General features: G+C 41.9%; 1 protein-coding gene across 18 annotated transcripts in view; it reads left to right on the forward strand.

Annotated features, from left to right (window-relative positions):
* The window catches only part of RBFOX2 (RNA binding fox-1 homolog 2), a 261,300-nt gene that overhangs the window by 113,334 nt on the left and 125,830 nt on the right, over positions 1-22,136 (forward strand). Inside the window, exon 1 of one of the 18 annotated variants that reach the window (XM_046646507.1) lies at positions 4,525-4,728. The exons of the other annotated variants lie outside the window; for them this stretch is intronic. Coding sequence (XP_046502463.1) covers positions 4,714-4,728 — 15 coding nt within the window. The 5' untranslated portion in view covers positions 4,525-4,713. Of the gene's footprint in view, positions 1-4,524; positions 4,729-22,136 lie in introns of those variants that run through there. 18 annotated transcript variants of the gene reach the window in all.

A 22,136-nucleotide genomic window follows, 5' to 3' on the forward strand; every position in this document is an offset into this window, starting at 1 on the left:
GAGAAGACAAATGATTCGAGGGGATTTGCAAGGAAGGGATTATAATTATGGACCATGGAGTCAAAGTTGGATATAGGGAGTGGAAGACAGGACTTGAGTGGGTAGATAATGAAAAAGTGGTTGGGATGGGGCCTTCATGAGGTCAACAGTTGTAGTGGAGGGGATACCAGAGCAAGTTAGTGAAAGCATGGGAGGTTTTTTGAGAGTTTGATTGAAACCTAATAAGGAAAAACAGAGCTCTCAAGATAATTCATTTTCCTCTTTTAGGGATGGTTGCTCTGGGTTCTCTAAAAACTGGAGGCAAGAGCTTTAACAAATCTGTTTGCCTGTGGCTTTTCTGAGAGGTGAGCTCTAAGATCTACCCTCTTCTCCATGTGTGCATCCAGGAGCTCACTGCAGACACCATAGAAAGTAACCACAGTTCACAAGGGCTTTCTAGAACCGCTCTTAACGACCACATCAGTCATAGCAGCAGCACCTGGCCAGAGCCACAGCCTTTGGAAGCTCATGTACGCTGTGTGGACACCGAGTTCCAAACCTCATCTCTATCACTTATTGTTTGAAGTCTTGGTAATGGCCAGAGATAGAGTGCAGGGTTACATCCAGGGTAAAATTTCCAGTGACTTTGTCAGTTTTGATTTGGTTTTATCAGTAAATAAGTGTGGTGTAGTTGAAATCATCTAGGAGTCTAACAAATTTGTGTTCAACTTTTAGCTCCTTTACTCACGAGCTATGAGACCATGGGCAAATTGTTTAACCATTGAGCACCAATTTCCTTTTATGTATTAAAGAGATAAAGTAGGGCCTACCTTACAGAGATACATCAGCAGGAAGGGGTGGAATACTGCCTCCCTAGTTAGTCTTCCAGAATGGTTTCCATCCCCTAACTGGAAAGTTGCAACTGTATCTACTCCTGTCTTCCTTGAGTCTCTGCTGCTGCTGGTGACAGTGCTCTATCTGGCCCAGCTTCTCAGACTTGAATGTGCGTGGAATCACCCGGAACTTTTGTTACCGTGTTCATTTTGATTCAGTGATTGTAGGATGGGGCCTGAGATTCTTCATAACGAAGAAGCTTCCAGTTGATGGTAATGCTGCTGATGCTGGTCCATGGGTCACATTTTGAGTGGCAAATTCTACTAGAGAACTGCCCTGTGGGAATCCTAGCTATTTTAAGCTGAGAGGAAATGAGGTTAAAAGAGCCCCATCTTTTCAACTTTGTTGTTTTTTAAGTCAAATTCAGGTGGACCTTATATGGCCCATTTCTATGGCTCATTGTTGTGGTGAGTCTGTATGGTCTCTCCCACTCCTGAAAGTGAAAGGAGTATAAATTATGTACAGAGGGTTGCTTCAAATTGCTTTTGAAAAATTCTCAGTGCCTGATTTCTCAGGTATATGTTTTTGAAATTGCGTTGGCTCCTTAGATGTACACACTTCCCCCACCAGCCTTTCGCACCCACAGGGAAACTGGCATAAAATATGCAGTCTCTTGAATTATTAGACTTTGAGGCTGAGAATCTAAAATGTGGCCCCAAACCCTTTCTGCCCACCAGACTCTTCACATTACAAGATCCAGCATGAAAGCAGGAATTCAGGATGTGTTATAAGGTTAGAATTACTGGCAGCCACCCATATTGCTGTCCCAGATAATCTGATTTTTCTTTCTTAGAACAAGCATGCCAGACTTCGTCTGTGGGCCCTCCCTAGAAGAGTTCCTTCTCTGATGCTCAAATCCACACGTTCTCTCCTCTGAGCTAATGTGGAGGCTGATAAGCTTCAGTGTACTGTCACGCAGTCTGATAAAATGTTCTCCTGACAGAATGAAGTATCTGTGCGTCTTAATCCTAGGTATAGGACTGTGATCCTTCTCCGAGTGTCTTCCTAGTGAGGAATTAATATACCTTTGTCTCTCTTCATCTGAATCCTGCGTTGCGATAAACCACAGGTTTCCTTATTTGACTTTGATGGTTTGAAATGATTTTTTTTCTCCGACCTCTTTGTTTCCTTTTTTTTTTAAGGTAGGGAAATGCGGACGTGCAGGAGCATGAATAAAAAAGATTCACTTAGCTTGCCTGTGGGTTTTGGGAGGTTTTTTGTGTGTGTGAAGAAGACACACAGAAGAGCTTGATTTCTAACCAGACCATCCACTTCAGTTCTTAAAATTATGATCAGAAAAGGAAGGGATACTTTTAGAGTAGGAATTTACCAACTCTCCCTGTGATTGCAAAGAAGTTTGTAATGGTTCCACTCAGGGGAGTTTTGAAGATAGTTTTCAGAGTTCTTCTGACATATTTAAACTTTCTTTATTTCATTTTGAGCATCTCTTTTCTCTTTGCTCTGGGAGAGCAGGGTGTCTGTACCATCTCGAACTTGATTTAAAGATGACACCATAAAGTGGCAAGGTGTGAAATTTTATTGTGTTTGTTTTTTGATACTTGGTTAAGAATGAATGAGTATTAACAATTCTGTGTCTTCAGAGAGTTTAAATGAACTAACTCTTAACAGTGTGGTTTTAACACAGTTACATAGCATGGAGTGTAGGGAAGTCTGGTGACTTAAGCTCTAGGACAAGAACTATGAAACTAGAGAGGAAAGTTGCATATAAAAATTGATTATGGACTGTAAAAGATTCTAAGTAACAGTTATAGAAAGTCAAGATTTGTTTTCCTGTTAATAAAAAAGGTTGTCTCAGTTTTAGACTTGGAGGTTCTTACTCTTTTGTACTGAAAATGAGGTAATCCTGCCTTCAGAGGAACTGAGAGGTTCTGCCTAAAGAAAAAGACAAGGTTGGGCGAGGCTCAGAATACGTGCCCCACCTCTCCAAGCTTAAGTCAGCTGGGAGTTTAAGGTGGCAGGAGAGAAAAGATCAAAAGCTCTCTTGCGGAAGGCACACTAAAGTGTGGAAGAAAAGGAAAAGTGACTTGACTTCTACCCTAAGAGAGAAAGCAGCTCGCCTGCAGCAGGTGCCTGAGACCCGCGCCCTGCAGCGGCCGGGAGTAGGCAGGGAGAGTGAACGTCCAGCACCTGCGTGGGGCCTGCCTTGAGTGTGAGGCTTGCAGACCTTACTTGGAGATTTTATAAGCAGGAGAGAGCTGTTTCAGCTTGTCTGCGGGGAACAGAGCCCTGAGGCAGCTGGAAGGTGGTAGGCCTTTTGTTTTTGTTTTATTGTGTTTTTCCTTTAATGAGTTATAGGGGTGAAATCGTTCTCAAAACTCACAACTCTTTGAGAATGTACTGTCCACCTACTGTGTGCTAGGTATTATACAAATGACTCTGTGGCCAAAAATAGATGAACTCTGCCCTTAAAGATGTGGATAAAGGCGATAAGATTGGTAGGTACGCGAATACCTGTAGTAGTAACTGGCAGAGGCGGTGAATGTCGTGTTACAAACACCAGGCTTACAGAGCGGGGCTGTGTTACAGCGAGGCTGGGCCTTTCAATTTAAACATGGAACAGTGGGTAGTGCAGTACGGAAAGAGCATGGGCACTGGCGTAGGGAGGAGAGGTTAGTTGTTTTCTGATTAAAAACCAGTAGGACAGATGATTTCATAATACTTGTTCACCACTGAAGATATAATGGTTAAAAATATTCCTGGTATATAGGCGGCACTTAATAAATGTTTGAGCTGAAGTAAATTAGAAAATGTGGTCACCAGGGACATGGCAGATAGTTTGCATAGTTCATTTGGTCTAATTACAAGAACTCCAAAAAGAATGTTATACCCAGGTTTTGGATGAGGAAACAGAAGCTTAGACAGGCTAGATAACTTTCCCCAGGCCGTCACGATAGGAGTTGTAGACCCAGTTTTCACACTCAGGCTTTGTACCTTGCCCTGTCTTCATGCCTAGTAAAGAATCTGCAACATGGTAGGGGCTCAAAATCCACTTCACTCTAAAATCCATGTCCTTTCTCTCTTCAGAAGGGAGGCCATGTTGATCTGAACTATGGTGATAGTAATAAAAAAGATGAAAACCTATTTGAGTTTATATATAATTTTTCATATGTTTTAAAAACTTCTAAGATTCAGGATTATTAGTGGCGAAACTATGTGAAGAACAGTGGTGTAAGGCCGACGCTGCAGGGAGGGAATGGAGGCTCTGAGCAGGTTCTCTGTTCATGCGTGGCTTCTGCAAGGGTCTCCAGAAGAACTGGGGCGGAGGGGGAGCTTGGCTCACTCCCCTTGGCCTTGGAGGGCAGAGTTTTTGATTGCTTCATTCATGTTTAAGGAACCCATCTTAAGCTAGTTTATGTCTAGCAGCAGAAACTGGTGCTGGTGGTTTATTACCAACCCCACCCATCCCTGCCTTTTGCAATGATCTTTGTGAGTGATGATTGTGTTTCTAGAAGTAGAATGACAGAGAGAGATTCCCTGAAGGCAAATACAGAGAGAGTGTGCTGTACACTCCAGTTCAGACACACGGGGCTGGGAACTCCCAGAGAGAGAGAGAGAAGAGAGAGAGAGAGAGAGAGAGAAAGGGAGGGAGGGAGGGTGAGAGGGAGGAGAGAGAACAACAGAACAGTCAGCTGGAGAGGAGGGAGGAGGGGGAGAAGACCGGTTGTTTTAGATTTTTAAACTCAAGTAATTTGGGGGGGGTTTCTCCCCACCCTGAACCCTTGGCCCCCCATTCTGGCACCTCCTTTCCTGCAGTTCACTGAAGTGCCTTTTTGCAGTCCAGGATCAACTGACCGCTGAGTTTGAGCAGCCCGGTCTGACATGATGTACCTCTGGGTGAGTACAGAGTGCTGTGGTGAGGGTTTGCACTTGCACATATAAGGAGTGGAAAGCTGCGAGATTCTGCTCTTGCACAAATGGCCTTCCCCACGGAGCACAGACTGCCACATCCCCTTCTACTCATAGGTGTTAGGTTTTTAAAACCCAGCAGTGATTGTGACATTGGTTTTTTCTAATGTTGTTTATCTTGTTAGACCTAGGCGCGAGTGCCGCGCTCCCAGTGCAGTGCCATCCCCTGGGCTTGGTAGGTTTGGAGAAGGCAAATGGGGCTGGTGGAACGAGCCAGTCGCTTTAGGAGCTTCCCTCTTCTGGTGGGTCAGGATCGGCCTGTGTTTTGTTTTGGGGGCACTGACGTTGATAATCAAACCATGTCTTTAGATATTGAGAGCCAATAGGTGGCGTGATTCTTAATTAGGAATAAGCTTTTATAAGTTTTTATCTAATAGTCTTTATTGTCCTTCACAGTAGTCTTATGATGTAGGTCACTGTTGTTATTAAAATTTTATGAGGAAAGTAATTAAGTCACAAAGAGTGACTTGCCCATAGTTAGAAACCAAGTCTGTAGCAGCTAGGATAGTAATTAATAACCAGACATTAATACAGCTTTTATATTAGCCAGGAACTTAATACCTTACATTATTTTAATTTATTGCTAACTACGGCATTGTAATTTGGGATGGAGGGAAACATACGGGGATTAGAGAGGTTTTTAAATTATGAAATGTGATACCTTTTAGGAGAGTGACAGGGAAAATAAATAATACAAGAAAAAAAGCCCCTGCTTTTAGTTGTGGAAACAAGAACATGTATAGTCCCTTGCAAAGATGGCGGTATCCTCTTGGGCAGACAGCTGTTGTGTGTTGCTAAGGGAGTGTCCTGGATGTGATGCCCTTGGATACTGGCCAGCTTTTTAAAGTTTCACTTTGCCCTTTGCCCTTCAGCCTAGATGTCTGGAATTGCAGAAGCCTACTTGGCTCAAGCAGGCTAAATTTATAAATATCAGACGGCAGAATTTTAACTAGGTTTAAGGAGATCGAGCTTGGTCAGAGTGTGTGTGTGTGTGTGTTGGGAGTGGCTTCTTTTCCTGCTTCTCCCTTCATATTTGAATATGACCTTGAAATGTAATTTCTTCTCCTCTATTGATTTATTTTTGTAGTAGCTGTAAGAGGTCAAAGGACTTTTCTGACACCCTTATGTGCTTTCAGTAGTTTTCATCTCCCTGTGAACTAGGCCTCTGCGTCGAGGGTCTCTGCAGCCTTGTTGATGGCACTGATCGGCTGTCTGTTGACCAGAGGATGGGTTATTCTGTCTTTTGAATTGTTTGAAGAGGAGCTATGAAAGGCAGCAAGTTAAGTTAGTCTCATTTCCACTCGTTTACGTTTGATGGAAGCAGACAGTCACAGTCTCCTCACTTATCTCTTATATTACCTTTATTTGTAAATTTACCTTAGTCCCCTTTACTTGTTAGCCCCAGAACAGAGCTTCCCAACTGGAGTACCACATGTTGGATTGAGGTTCATGTATGCCAAGATAACTATTTCCCTCAACCCTTGGAGCAGCCAGGCGGGGCCTAGGATTCCTCTGGTCACTAGGACCGTGGCTTTCTAGTTTGCCACTTGCTGCCATAAAAATATTACCATTTTCTCTGTGTGCCATGGCACCTGAAAGTTTGGGTAGCAGTGTCTAGAGGACAAAAAGTGTGTCAGCTCTCTCTTTTTGTTATCCACATCATCTCGCCCAATGCTGCACACATTTGTTGGATTCATTGAAAATGCCCAGAAGGAGCCATAGCTGCATGACACCCAGATATCAAGAAGGAAATCTAAGTGGTCAAGCATTAAGGGGAGGCACTGAGGGCGTGCTGTGGAGAAAACTTACTGGATGAGGAGTAGGAAATCAGAGTTTTGTCCAGGCCAGTGCCCAGTCAGGAGGCACTGGGCAAGCACTTAACTGTTCTGGTCTCAGTTTCCACATCCATGAGTTACGTCTTCTGAGTCTAAAATTCTCCAAATTTTGTGTAGCAGTATATATGCCAGGAAGACACTCAACCATGCAAGAATGTTGAGGTCCTGGAAAGCGGGAGAAAGCTGTGAACCACACTTCACCTCCATTGCCTGCTTGGTTTGGTAGCAGCCGTGATTGAAGGCACTGTTCTGGCTGTTCTAGAAAAATGACTGAACTGTGTTCGCTTGTCAGTGCCTCTGAGCAGTGTGAACATTCTTAGAACCTGTGGAGCTGCAGACTGAGTTAGAGCTCATCCGAGCGTTTGGGTGTGTGGTTAGATGCGCTTCGTTAGTTGCTCCTGTGTCTAGAACTCTGAGAGAGAATACCGCCTGTGCTCTATAGATGCCTCTTGTCTAGATCTTCTCCCACGTTCCTGTTGAGTCACCGTCCTTGTTAGTGAATTTGGTAGCATCAGGGACAGCATGGTAGGTGCAAAGAATATGGGTTTGAGAGACTTTACTAGGCCTAAATCCCACCTCTGTCATTTCCACTTGTGTGGCCGTGAACAAATCACTTAACCTCTCTGAACCTCAGTTTTTTCATTTGTCACGTAGGGAAAATAATGCCTAATTCATGGGATTACTGTGAAGATTTGGAATAATCTATGAAGCCTGCTTCATATAGTGTATGGCACAGAGCAGATGCTCATAAACAACTGGTGCGAGCCAGCTTTTTGCTTTGAACATTCGCATAGACAGACTGCTCACCACCTCAAAGTGTGTTTTCTAGCATGTTAAGGATGGCTTTGGATTCATGTAGGGAGAATTTGATAGACACATACTAGTTTTATGTGAAACGTCTCCCCTTAATCAGTATTTAAGTACTTGGCGACTGACGAACTCTCATTAAAGTTGCTTCCTGACAGAGAACATTCCCATTATTTTTTCTAAACTTTTCTTTTGGAGGGGTGCAATACTATTAAGCATTTATTATGTCATTTATTCTTCCCCTCTCCTCTTCATTGTCCAAAACATGGAGGGAGGGGGAGGAAGGGAAGGAGACTCATGAATCCTATCCTGAGGGAACTTACTTGTTTGGTGATTGTACAATGTACATCCAGTAAGCAAAATTACAGACCATTTATTTAAGCTCCCAGAAGTCAGGATGTCTTCTCCCTGTCTGAGCTGATCTTAGCTAGACTGGTCCCAGGCTCTCTCTTCCTCCTATTCTACATGGATGAGCTTCTGGATTTCATCTTGAACTGTTGTTTTGTCACAGTTCAGTCCTGTCTTCTTAGTAAATCAGTTCAGCCAGCATTTACTGAATGCCCGTAGTGGGTAGAGGACTGTGCTTCCAGCTGTTACAAATACAAAGATGGTTAACGACTTCGCATGCCTTTAAAGAATTTATAACACAGTGGTAGAGAGTGTGTGTACACAGATAATAGTGGTTTTCGTATGATGCTATCAATTAGAAAGTGCTTTTATACATTATCTTATTTCATCCTCACAGCAGTGCTAAGGGCTAAGTATCATTTCTATTGTACAAGTGGGGAAGGAGACCAAGGGAGGGTGCATGACAATTAGGAAATGGCAGAGCTGGAATCTCAGTCCCAACTCTCATTTCTTTTCACACCCTCCTCTTTTGGAAGAAGCTAATGTTTTTGTTTTGTTGACGTTAAGCTGTTTACTGAGTGATAACATATGTGTTAGGCATACACCTCACTTAGTCTTCAGCACATCTGGGAGTTAGCTGTTATCTTCATTTTACAGAGGAGAAAGAAGATATTTCAGTAACTTGCTAAAGTCACACAATTTAGAATTGGCAGAGGTAGCATTTGAACTCTGGTCACTCTGGCCTCAGAGCTTATTACACACTTAACATTTTCTTTTATTTGTTCAGTAATGTCCAGTTTATCCCTCCTACCATTCAGCATGATATAGACTAGGGTAGAGAAATGAAAATAAGATAACCTGAATTCTGTTTCCATCTCCATTAATTACTTGACAAGTTACTTAACTGTATATGCCTTGATTTTCCGGGTCGTGAAAGGGACGTGGTAGTCCTTGGGAACCTTAGTGGAGTAATCTTAGAAAAATGCATGTCAGCCATTTTAGAAATACAGTAGTGAGTAATTGATGGCTTTATCATAAAACATGGAAATCATGGACTGTGAGTCAAAAGACATAGTTTTTAGTCTAAGTGGTACCATCTGTCAGCGTGCGACCTTTCTAGCATTAGTTTTCTAATCTTTAAAATGGGACTACTAATACCTAACAGATTGTTGAGATAATTGTGTTAAAGTTTTTTGGAAACTATATTGTGCTAAACCAATAAAGTAATAATAACAGTAGCTTATTATTCAGGTTACAATCAAGCTAATCTTTTTATCACTATTTTGCCATCCTAATTGGTCTACGCAGTTAGAGAACTAGACAATAATAAATTGAGTTATCACAAAATGTAGCAACAGTTCAGTTCAGATAACATTGGAGGCCAGATACTGTGAATAGATACTTGACAGTGAAAAGCCATTAAAAGATTTTAAGTGGGACTTGCTGAAGTGGAGTTTATAATTAGATTTGTTTTTTAAAAAGATATCTACACAGATTGAGGGGAGTAAGAGTTCAGAGCAAAGTTAGGTGATTGTTGTGTAATAAATAGTCTAAGTGATGGAGAGTGGTAATGATAGCATGCGCCAGAGAGAAGTAAAACTGTATGAGAGATATTCAGAAGGTAAAATTGAAAGGATGTTGTCATGATTTGAAAGAGGACCAAGTTTTTTGTGGGAGGGAAGATGAAGGGAATCATTCCTCTTAGCTTTGAGAAGATAGGATCAGCTTTAGGAGTAGGGAGCACTCTCCTATTTAACAAGAGGCAAGGCAAGTAGAGGACAGAAGGACTGACAGCATCTAGGAGTTCAGAAATCTTTATGGGGGAGGAGGTGGACAAGTAGAAGTGTGAGGAGTAAGAAAGGGTCATTAACTTTCCAAAAAGGAATAGTTGGGTGAAACAATATATAGGTGTTTGGGAGCCATGTATAATTCCATGTGGCTGTATGCGTGGGATGAGTGGAATAGCGGTGGATGAAAATTTAAAATTTTAGAAGCCAGATTATCCAAAGAGTTTAAGATCTTCATTTGTTTGTTTATTCCAATAAGGAGCCATTGATGGATTTTAAGCAGGGTCAGGTATGATCAGATTTGTATATTAGAAAGATGACAAGAGGCTTCTATTGTTATTGCAGGACTTGTATTTATACTTTGGGTGAAATTGGTTTGATGCGTATTTTAAAAGCTCAGAAAACTGTAGGGGCCTAAGCAAGCAGTTAACACATAATGGAATGACTAGTGTGTGCCGACACTTTCTAAGGGTTGGGGAAAGAGCATGAACAAGGCAAATTTCTTTCCCATAAAGAGTTTGTATTTTTTTTTTTTTTAAAGATTTTATTTTTTCCTTTTTCTCCCCAAAGCCCCCCGGTACATAGTTGTGTATTCTTCGTTGTGGGTTCTTCTAGTTGTGGCATGTGGGATGCTGCCTCAGCGTGGTCTGATGAGCAGTGCCATGTCCACGCCCAGGATTCGAACCAACGAAACACTGGGCCGCCTGCAGCGGAGCGCGCGAACTTAACCACTCGGCCACGGGGCCAGCCCCTCCCATAAAGAGTTTGTATTTTTTAACTGGGAAAAGAAAATTGTAAACATGTAAGCCAACAAGATAATTTCAGGAACTAGTAAGTGCTATAGAGAAGACAAGGTAATATGACCTCAAATGCTTTAGCATTCGAAAAAGGGCCTGAATGATAAGAAACACTGTCTCATCAAAATATGGGAGGAAAGCGTTACAAGCAGGAGGAGTGGCAAGCACAAAGTCCTCAGGTAGGAGCAAGTTTGGGGTAGTCAAAGGGCAGAAAGAGAGGTGGTATGGTTGAATTGTAGAGAACAAAGAGAATGTAGGAAGATAAGGCTGGAGAGGTAGGCGAGAGCCAGGTCATTCCCCATGGTGGAGATCTGAATTTTGTTCTGGTGAAAGTGGGAAGGTATTGGGAGATTTTAAGCAGGAGAGTGACTTTTTTAAGGAAAAGTGGTATGTGAGGTCAGTAAGCTATTGCTGTAGTCTAAGCAAGAGGTGATGGCACTTCTTGCTTAGACTCTGGAGGGCAATTTGATAGAACTAAAGATGGCTTTTGTGTGTGGTGAGATGAAAGAGGCCTCTGGGTTATTCAGATATTGGCTTGAGGAATTAGGATCGAAAAGCCATATCCTTACAACAGAACAGAGAATACACAGGAAAACCAATATTTATGGTTTGGACTTGTTCAGTTCGAGATATTTATTGAAGATCCAAGTGAAGAAGTTCAGTGGCAATTTGATATGAGTCTAGAGCTCAGAAGAGAGATGTGAGTTGGAGGTGTAAGGTTGAGATTCATCAGTGCATATTTAAAGCCTTGGGAGAAAATGTAACCAGAGAAGAAGACCGAGGTCAAAGCCCTGAGGCCTTTCAGTAGATGTCTGAGGATACTGAGAATTGTGTGCGGTAGGACGGAAACAAGGCAAGTATTTGATATCACAGATTCTGGAGAAGAAAGTGCTGGGTTTGGATAACTTAAAACCAGATAATAGTAGTCATCTCAAAAAATGGGAAATGAACTTACTAGAGAAATATAGGAGGCTTCAGATCTGTGGTCATTGGCCTTGGTAGGATGTTGGTCACTGGTGAACTTGGCAAGAGCTGTTTCAGGTGGAATGATGGAATAAAAAGCCAATTGAAATTGGAATGCTGAGATTGAGACAATGAATTTAGTTTAGTTGCAGAGCAGAGCAAAGAATTGGGTCAGTCACTGGATGGGAATGTGGGTTCAAGGGAGGATTTTTAGAAGATGTGTGATATTCAGGCATGTTTTCTGTCAACAGGAAAGATCCAGTAGAAGGGAAGAAATTGAGCATGCTGAAAAGAAAGAGGCTAATTGCAAGAGCAAAGTATGCTATATCCAGCACACAGAAGAAGGATTGGCCTTAGATAGGGCCGGAAGGACTTTTTTCTTTTTAATAAGAAGGAGACAGAGTATGTGGATTTGCAGCCAGGTAGAATTTACACCAGATTTAGGCTGGTGCTGTTGGTTTCAGGGAGAAGAGGGAGTCCTCTGATGGTGCCTGCTTTCTTTATACGTGTAAGGTGAATGTAGCTGAAAGGGGAAATGGGGAGAGTGGAGAAGAATTATTGCAGATTTGGGGAGAAAGGACAAGGTATGAAATAGTAGTCATCTCAAAAAACGGGAAATGAACTTACTAGAGAGATATAGGAGGCTTCAGATCTGTGGTCATAAACTTGATGTGAGTGTGGCAAGTCAGTTGTGTGATTTTTATCCAGTAATATTCTGTTGTTTAGATACAGGAGAGAAAAAAGTAGATAGTTGGATTTAACCAGGAGATGAGATTTCACCAGATGAGTTAGACTAACAGAAAAAGGGGGAAGGGAATTAAGACATTTGGAAAAGAACTATGTATAGTGTCGGATCCTAGAATTTAACATGAGGAGGAGTAGGAGTAGTGAAAAAGTGGTAGGATCAACTTACAGATTAGAGATCTCAAGGAGGTTGGAGAATTGCTGGAGTGGGGAAGTCACTAGAGCAGGCATCCTTGATCCTGTGAGTGTGAAATGCTTGAAATGCTTGAGATTTTTGGAGACGGTGTGGTTATGGATGATGACAATGCTAGGATATGATGTTAGGTGGGTAGCTTAGGTGAAGCGGTGAAAAAATATAGTTGGTGCTAAAGACATTAAAACAACAACTAGGAAGCCAGAGTGTTGAATGAGTCATCTATGTGGATGCTGAAGTCGTCAAGAATGAGAAGGCTAATAGAGGAGGTGAAGACAGGGAGCCCTGTGCTAAGGTTTGAAGAGGTTGGAAGGCCGTATCTGTTTGAAAGGGTCTGCGTTTTGGGTGGAGGGGAGAGAGAAGTGGTATTGGAAAGCAAGGAGGATACTGTAAGGTCCAACACTGTGTGGTAGTGGGGAACAAGGAGGCTGCGTGCCCCTGCCGAGTTATGTGATGGGTAGGAGAAAAGCTTCTGCTGCAGAAGAAGGAGTATTCTCAGGGGCAATCAGGTATCCTTTGAGCAAAAAGGTGAAGGGAACAAGAGAAAAAAGAGCGAGTATTTAGAAGAGTTCACTGAGGACATCTCATGACTTCTAGGGCTTGGGAGGGCAAGGAAGAGCAGGAGACGGGGTCACGAGAGTGGGCGTTCAGAGCTGAGTAGGGTGAACCATCTGGAAGACTTGGACTTCTAATAATGATGGACATGACTGTAGATATGAGCCAGGATGGAATTGTTCAGAAAGCTCATGAAAAAACAGGGTAATTAGTTATACGTTTAAGCCAGAGCAGTTCTCAAAGATTATAGTGCATCAGAATACACAGATTGCTGAGCCCCATCTCCGGAGTTTTAGATCCATTAGCTCTGGGTGGACCTGGGAATTTACATTTCTAAATAAGTTTCCAGGTGATACTGATGTTGCTGGTCCAGAGACCACACTTTGGAAACCACAGGTCCAGAGAAACTCGTTGTGGCTAAGTAAGCAGCTATTGTGAACGGTAGCTCAAGATGATGTGTGGCCTGGGTGATGGGCAGAGGTTTCCTCTGGACAGCTGTGTCAGGCATCTCTTTGGCTTTGGCAGTTTAGGGAGGAAGTGAATAAATGATCGTTTCTTTTGACAAGTAGTCATTTCTAAGTGATTCAGTTTGATTATCAGTAAACATTTATTAAATATCTATTTTGTGCAGCAAAATGAGGATATCAAGAGTTGTAAAGGGGGCTGGCCTAGTTGCGCAGTGGTTAAGTTCGCCACGTTCCGCTTCTCGGCGGCCCGGGGTTCGCTGGTTCAGATCCCGGGTGTGGACATGGCACTGCTTGGCACGCCATGCTGTGGCAGGCATCCCACATATAAAGTAGAGGAAGACGGGCACGGATGTTAGCTCAGGGCCAGGCTTCCTCAACAAAAAGAGGAGGACTGGCAGTAGTTAGCTCAGGGCTAATCTTCCTCAAAAAGAGAGTTGTAAAGTATTTTCTTTCTCATGGATAATAGGGTGAAAGGACAGAGAAGTTAAATAGATAAATAACTATATATTGTAGCAGAGACTGAATGCCATTTAGTAGGTAGGATGGGCACTTGTCAACAGGAATTCAGAAAAATGGGCCATCCCTGAAGATGGGATTGGTTGGGGAAGGTTTCTTCAAGGAGGTAAAATTTAAGCTAAATTCTGGCAGAACAAAATAAAGACAAGCCAGATGGAGAACTGACATAAGCAAAGGTATAGTGTCAAGCACGAACATGAAACTTGACGACTACTCATGAGTCCTATTGCTTTCATCCTGGCGCAAGCCACCATTATCTTTTGCCTATATTATTATAATAATTTTCTAACTAGCCTCCCTGCTTCTATTCCTCTCTCCTCCTCCCCCCCGCCCCCAAAGTCTGTCCTCAACCCAGCAGCCGCAGTAATGCTTTGAAATGTCACATTATGTTGCTCCTCTGCCTAAAATTCTCCAGTGGCTTCATATCTCGCTCAACATAAAAGTCAAATACCCTGTACTGGCCTATAAGGCCCTCTATGACTTGCTCACCTGGCTCAGTCTTTGACTTCATGTTCTTCTCCACTCCTGGCCATTCTTTGAACATATGAAACACACTTTGCCTCGGGGCCTTAGCACTGCCCCCCCTTCCCCCCAATATCAGCGTGACTGCCTTGTTTGCCTGAGATCTCTACTCAACTGCCATGTTGTGATGAGAACCCTGTTTAAATGGTCATCCCTACCCCTTTGCCCAGCATTTCCCATCCTCTTTCCCCCATCTTTATCTTTCTCCATAGCACTTACCAGCACTTGATTTGCTGTGTATTTGTTTATTATCTTTCTCCTCCAACTAGAATGTTAAGCTTCATGAAGGCGCTGGTATATCCTCAGTGCCTCGAAAGGTAGCTGACGCATAATAGGCAATGATTGGACATTTGTGGAGTGAAAAGAAGAGGGGAAGGAAAGTTTGGGGACTAGTGAAGAGGACAATATTATTGGAAGAGACAGGAATGGGAGAAATGGTTTGAGGGATAAGTTGGAGAATCTTGAATACTAGATCACTTTGTTGTTAGTGCTCTTGAATCAGTCTGACTCCCAGAGACCCTGTGTACAGCACAGCGGAACCCTGCCCAGTCTTTTTGTGCCATCCTCTCACTTCCGGCGCTACATCAGACAATGCTCCACTGCTATTCACGGGGTTTTCATGGTCAGTTTTTTCAGAAGTGGGTGGCCAGGTCCTTCTTCCGAGTCTGTCTTAGTCTGGAAACTCTATTGAAACCTGTCCGCCATAGGTGACTCTGCTGGTATTTGAAATACCAGTGTCATAATTTTCAACATCCCAGCAAGACGTAGCTGCCACAGTATGAAGACCGACAGACGGGTGGTGCCATTCCCTGACTAGGAAATGACCCTGGGCCGTGGCGGTAAGAGCACTGAATTTTGACCACTAGACCGTCAGAGCTGGCTACTACACTATTCTGTAGAAAATAAGGAATTCTTAAAAAAATTTTCAGTACAGCAGTATCTAACCGTCTTGAAATAGTGCTTTGTAATTGGGTTCTGTGGATGGAATGGGTTGGGAGGGACTGGAGGCAGGCAGATCAGTTACCGTGGGGCAGTTGTTGGGTGACAGCTAGAGAGTTGTTCAGGTACGAGGTAAAAAGGCATTGGGATCAGGGTTTGGAGGTGGGAATAAAACTTTTAAGTAGAGATGAAAGCCTTAGGCATGAGTGCTAGAAGATGATAAGCTTCCAGTTGTCCAAGAAGGCTGCCTTGTTTAATATGTTTGCTTTAATCTGCCATTTAGCTTTAAACAATTAGCCTTTGTTATGTTTCAAACCAGAATATGGAATTTTGTTGTTGTAAAACTTATAAACTAGGGAATAAATTTGGAACCAATTAAGCAAATATTCATTTTTGTAGATGTTAAATTGTGTGTTTGGAGGGGTGAAAAATCAGCGTGGTCACAGGCACTCGTGTTGGTGAGGAGAGGAAAGGCGGGGGCCACAAAGCCAGAGATACATTTCCTCAGGTCCTTCAGTTTCTTTGCAATGAGTAAGGTACATCTTAGGAGCTGTAGTCTTCCTTCACTAGCTCCCTTCTTCTCTTCTTGGTTCCGGAAGTAGGTGCTGCTTTTCAAATTTGTGATCTGGTTTCCACCACTGCATTCGTGTTTAGAATTAATGTCCTTCTCTGAATGTGAGCTTGCTGCTCCTCTTCATGAATGCTTTGTCAGCATCCTTCACTATTATTAAATGAGATGACAAATAGTGCTTGTAACATAAGGCCAGCATAGAATAGGCACTTCACAAATATTGGTTGAAAGGTTAATTAGATATTCTTAGTATAATGAACTGTCTGTGTAGCAAAGAATCCAACTAAAATATTGGGTTTTGATTCCACTTAACTTGAATCTGTGAGTTCTGTGCCGTCTTTCTTGTGCATTAACTCATATGGTGTCTCACTTCCTTATTTGGATCTAGACAATTAATTCAGAGGTTAAATAAATCAAAGCTTATCTTTCATTCTTTAAAATAGCTGCCAAGTTATTGTTTCTGAGTGTGAGATGAACCCTTTAATCACTGGCCGTTTAGCCAGATTGCCATATCCATGAAAATCAGAAATAACTGATTATAGCTTCATTGTGTATTACATCATATGCTGGTTACAGTTCTGTTTCTGGCTCAGTTATTAACCTGCTATGTGATTATAATAAATCACTTGATCTTTATGCTTTTGTGTCTCATCTGTAAAATGGGGATGATATTACTTCCCAGTCGCATTGTTGGAATCTGTTCCTCAGATAAACTGACATGTAAATAAAAACATTCTTTTTTTTTTTGAGGAAGATTAGCCCTGAGCTGACTGTTGCCAATCCTCCTCTTTTTGCTGAGGAAGACTGGCCCTGAGCTAACCTCTGTGCCCATCTTCCTCTACTTTCTATGTGGGACGCCTACCACAGCATGGCTTGCCAAGCAGTGCCATGTCTGCACCTGGGATCCGAACTGGCAAACCCCGGGCCGCCGAAGCAGAACATGCGCACTTAACCACTGCGCCCCAGGCCGACCCCATAAGAACATTCTTAATGATTTATTTCTTTTGTTTATTGTACTTGTAGTTGCCAACTAGATAAAAAACAGTCTGATATTTTTTGCCGAGGTTAGGTTGAAAGTCTCACTGAACATTACAGTTTAAAAGTAGATGCTGAGGTGGGGGCACGTGTTTGGTAGGGAACAGTTGCTATTGTGTGTAAGTTCTCCTCTGCTGTATTCCATTAGCTCTTGATGTTTATTTTTATCCTTTTGTTTTCTTGTTTAATTTTATTAAGTTTATTAAAAATACGCTTCCTGGATTCATTGGAAGTCAAAATCGTAGTTTTACATGTTGCTCAGTACCATGTTGTTCTGGTACTGGGTGTTTGCACATTTTGCCAATACCTGAGAAATTCTCAAGATGGTTAAAGACAATTGGGATTGGAAGGGAGAAGGGAACAGAAATTCCCAAGTGCCTCCTATGTATGAGGCACTGAATCAGGTCCTTTCAGAAATACTATCTTATTTTATGCTCCTTATTTCATCTTAACGCTGCAGAAGCAAGAGTCAAACCCAGTAGTCTTGCTTCAGTGTCACTGCTCTTAACCAATATGCTATAATGCTTCCAGCTAGTCTGTGATAGACAACCTTTAAGATGGTCCCCAGTGATTCCTACCCCTAGTATTCATGCCCTTGTGCAATCCCTTATCTTTGAGTGTAGACTGGACCTAGTGACTCACTTCAAACTAACAGAATTTGGCAAAAGTGACGGGATGTCACTTTCAAGATTTGCTTACAAAGAGACTGGCTTTCGTCTCAGATGCTTACCCTCTCTAGCTCTCTCTCTCTCAAACTCTGGGAGAAACAAACTGCTGTGTTGTCAGTAGCCCTAAGGAGAGGCCCACGTGGCAAGGAGCTGATATCTAGGGCTGGTAGCCAGTGAGGGCCTGAGCCTGCCAACAGCCAGGTGAGTGCGCTTGGCAGTAGATCCTTGCCAGTCTCGCCTTGAGATGACTGCATCCCTAGCCAACACCTTGACTGTAGCTTGTGAGAGACCCTGAGCCAGAGGCACCCAGCTAAGCCTCACCTGGATTCCTGACTACAGAAACTGTGAGATAATAACTGTTGTTTTAAGCTGCTGTGTTTAAGGGTCATTTGTTGCATAGAAATAGTAACTACAGGTTTTGGTACCAAAAGTGGGGTGCTTCTGTAGCAGAAACCTAAAATGTGGGAGTGACTTTGGAACTGGGCAGTGGACTTTGAAGAGAGTGTTAGTGAGAGATTAGAGCTCCTTGAACATGTTGTTTGTAAAATTTGGGACTTTGAGGAGGTTGTCGTGAGGGCTTAAAGGAAAGGAAACTGGAAGAAAGGGGATCCTTGTTGGATAGTGGCAGAAAGTTTAGCAACACTATTGTTTGTAGTTATGTAGAAAGCAGAAAATGTGCCTAATGTGCTGGGACATCTCGCTAAGTAAATTTCCAAGGAAAACATTGATGGTGCCCTCAGTTTCTTCTAGCTGCTGATGGTGAAGTGTGAGAAGAGAGAAATAAACAGAGGGAAGGACTGATAAACAAAAAAGGAGCCAAGACTTGATGGTTTTGTAAATTCAGCCTTTCTGTGTGGCAAATGATGGTAAAACAAAGACATGGGTTCCTAGCAAAGATGTCTTCAAGGGCACTGCCAGGAGGATGGTAGTCCAAAGATGAGTCTGAGGGTGTGGCTGTAAAGCCTTTGGTTAAGTCTGGGAAAAATGAAAGGCAGTGCCTTATGAGTCACACAAAAGCCCTCTCAATCCAAGAGTAGGGCTTCCAGCCATTTTAGCAAGAGCCGGAAGTAGAAAACATGAAGATATTTGTGGGTGTAGCTTTTATCTGTTGCAGTGAATCTCAGTGAGATTCACAGGAGACCCACTGCAACTAGGACTGAAAAGGAAAAGAAACAGTTGAAAATGAAAAAAGGCTTTTGAGCCCCCCAAATTCTTCTGGCAGAAAGTAGGCTGAGAAAACTACTTAGCTACTAACGCATGCTGCCTTTCATGAAAAAGGAAGGATGACAGATGCGTGAGCCATGGAGAATTGTGACTCCAGCCTTAAGATCTTATCAAGGAACTTGCGACATTTGCCCAGCTAGATTTCAGAATCACTATGGACCAATGACTCCTTTGTGCCTCCTATTACTCCCCACCCCCCTTTTGAAGAAGTTCTGCCATTTGGTTATTACAAGAGATTTCAGACTAACAGAAACCAAAAGAGAGAAAGTGAGAAAGGTGCCCTGACACCTGCCATTTAAGCCAGGCTCCCCGGAATGCCAGGCCCGCTGCTAAATTGTCCACTTCTTGTGGCTTTTGTTTGCAGAGTATGTGTGAGAACCTGAGGCAATCAGGAGAAGATTTCCTGCCACTGCATTTACCTACCTTCTCCCAGTACTATCAGTAAACTTTTCCACTCTGCTGTTACTGTGCTTGAAGCAATCCATTTAAAAAATAATACTCTTGACCTCACTTTTCTGCTAGCTACTGCTCAATTTCTTTTCCGTTAGAGCAAAACTCAATAGAGTTGCCTATAGTTACTCACGTTAGTTCTTCTCCTCTCATTCCCTCTTAAACTTGCTCAGGTTTTTGTTGCCTCCACACCACTGAAATGGCTCTTGTCCAGATCGCCTGTAACCTCCATGCGGCCTAGTCCAGTGCTCAGGCCTCAGTCCTCATCTCACCCGGCCTGTCTGTGGAGCATGACATCCTTGATCATTCCGTCCTCCAGGAGAGACTTTCTTGAGCACTTGACTTCCGGGACAGCAACTCTCCTAGTTTTCTTCCTACCTCTTTGGTGATTACGTCTCGGTTTTAAAGTTGTGATACTCTGGGCCAAGTCTTTGGACCTCTTTTTTTGATTCTTTTTCATTCAGTGATTTCGTCTAGTCTCATGGCTTTAGCTCTCAGTTAACTAGGACAAATAGCCAAGACCATTTATCATCTGGGGCGGTGGACTCTCTGATCTTTTTATATTGTTTAACTTTTATGACTAATTTAAGAAATAAGTGATAGTGAAAAACAACTTTATTAGAAATAAGAAAAAAATACATTCATGCAACTAATTACATATCTCCCGACAATGACTACAAATCACATTTGAATGATGTTCCTTTTTTTAAAAATCTTTTGTGCAGTACTTCATGTTTTCCCCTCCTGTTTGTAGCCTCTCTCTTTCTTCCTGTTCTCCGAGACTCAAGTTCACGTCTGAGAGGGTAGATATTGTCCTCCTGGTTCTGTATTAATTCCTGCAAGTTCATGTCCTAGTTCTGTGAGGAATTGTCTTATTAATTTGCGGTTTTGTAATTGGAACCCTTCCTGTAAAATGAAAAGATTCACTATACTACTATCAGTCATATTGAAGAAAAAAGACGTAGGCTATCCTCCAGTCATTCTTTTGCAAGTATAGATTCTGACTCTTATCAATGTGTCTGACTCTCCTCTAGCCTTGTTAATAGTACAAGATCACTTCAGGTTTGTTTTTTGGTTTTTTTTAGCAGCGGTTTTTGTGTTTAACAGTTGAGAATACATTGAGCTGAAAAGAGCAATAACAGTTTTTCTTGGGAGAGAAAGAATCATTGACTCTCTTTGAAATCCAAATAATGTGCTCTTGATTTCTTTTCCTTTTCCATCTGTGAAAATACATTGAAATTCAACCCTATTCTTCCTGATAGTGCAGACTAAGGCAAGTTTTTTGCTGAGTGGTACTCAAGCCAATGCCAAACTTGTTCTAAAATTGTCACAAGTTCTATTTATGCCGTGAGTTTTCAGTTTTATGTCAATGCTTGTACTGCTTTTCACCCTTTGTTCTGCTCTTGCTCCTTTTGTAGATCTCTACCTGTGTAGATCTGAATCTTCCGAATATGTGATATTTCACTGATGCATCCTGTCCAAATTTTTATTCCTTACATTCCTGGTTTTGAAAGCATATATACCTCAAAAGACAACTTCTTTTGAAGGTAATTTAATTGTTTATGAAGTGTCATGCATCAACCTGGAACATATCCATCTTGTAAATTCTGATTCCAGATTCTAAATATATCTCTGATAGGTTCTGGCTTATTATTACTTCTGGTTCTTCTTCTCGCACTTGCCTAGTCTAAGTGTGATATTTGAAGTGTTTTTTGGGTTTTTTTGGTGAAGAAGACTGGCCCTGAGCTAACATCTGTTGCCAATCTTCCTCTTTTTGCTTGAGGAAGATTGTCACTGAGCTAACATCTGTATCAGTCTTCCTCTAGTCTGTATGTGGGGTGCCGCCACAGCGTGGCTTGCTGAGCAGTATGTAGGCCTGCACCCAGGATTTGAACCAGTAAACCCTGGGTCACCAAAGTGGAGCATGCAAACGTAACCACTACACCACTGGGCAGCCCCAGAAGATTTTTTTTAAAACCTTTGACAATACGTAAGTTGTTGAAGAGAGGATGGATGTCTTCTTTGCTCCATAATTAAAAAAATCTTTATTTTTAGATTTATAAACACTGTTTAGAATGATCAATCCAAAGAATTTTTTTCATTTCTGTATCATCTGTTTCCTTTCAGTTACTTTTATCTATTTACCTACCTTCAGCGTTTGTCCACTTATGAACTGTATCAGGTAACTTTTGTCATGTTCTAAGAGATGAAAGAATACTGTCACATGTCCTTTGACAAAAAAGGACGATCCCAGTTCTTGTTGCAAAATACTTCATGAAGACATTCTTTCTGTTGAACTGAATGAGAATACCATAGTTCCTTTTTGTCCTTATAAATATATTGTTCACTTATTGATTCTTGACTTTGGTCAAGGTTATATCCTCGGTTAGCATATAATCATCTAAAGAATCATGATCTTGGGATTTTACTTATGTATCAAATTTCACCATCATCATTAGAGTTTAGAATACACCTATCTGTGTCTGCATTCATCTTTTGATTCATCTAATAATTGTGAAGCAATTTCCTCTGTTAGTTTTTTTTGTCATTATTGGTGGAAAGTAAAAACTGAATTCTTATCTGTATTCAATGAAAACTAAGCAAACTGTAAAGACTATCTCCAGTCTTCTTTAATGCCTTCTTGAAGGATGATGTAATACTTTCCACAATGCAGTGAGAAAACTGAGCGATGCTGTGTTAGTGATGATTTAGATGATACAGTACTTTCTTTGCACAATGCAGTAAGAAAACTGAAGGATGCTGTGTTAGTGATGATCTGTTTCACTATTGCGTCATTCTTCTCAGTATGCCGTTGGTCTGTTATTTTATTATTTTAGTCACTTTATTTTACATGGTAGGGAATAATTAATGAGTAAAGGTTGATGAAAATTAGACTGTTTCAAGTTACAGGACAA

This window comes from Equus quagga, chromosome 19, assembly GCF_021613505.1.
Source record: "Equus quagga isolate Etosha38 chromosome 19, UCLA_HA_Equagga_1.0, whole genome shotgun sequence".
In the NCBI taxonomy this organism is placed as follows: Eukaryota; Metazoa; Chordata; class Mammalia; order Perissodactyla; family Equidae; genus Equus; species Equus quagga.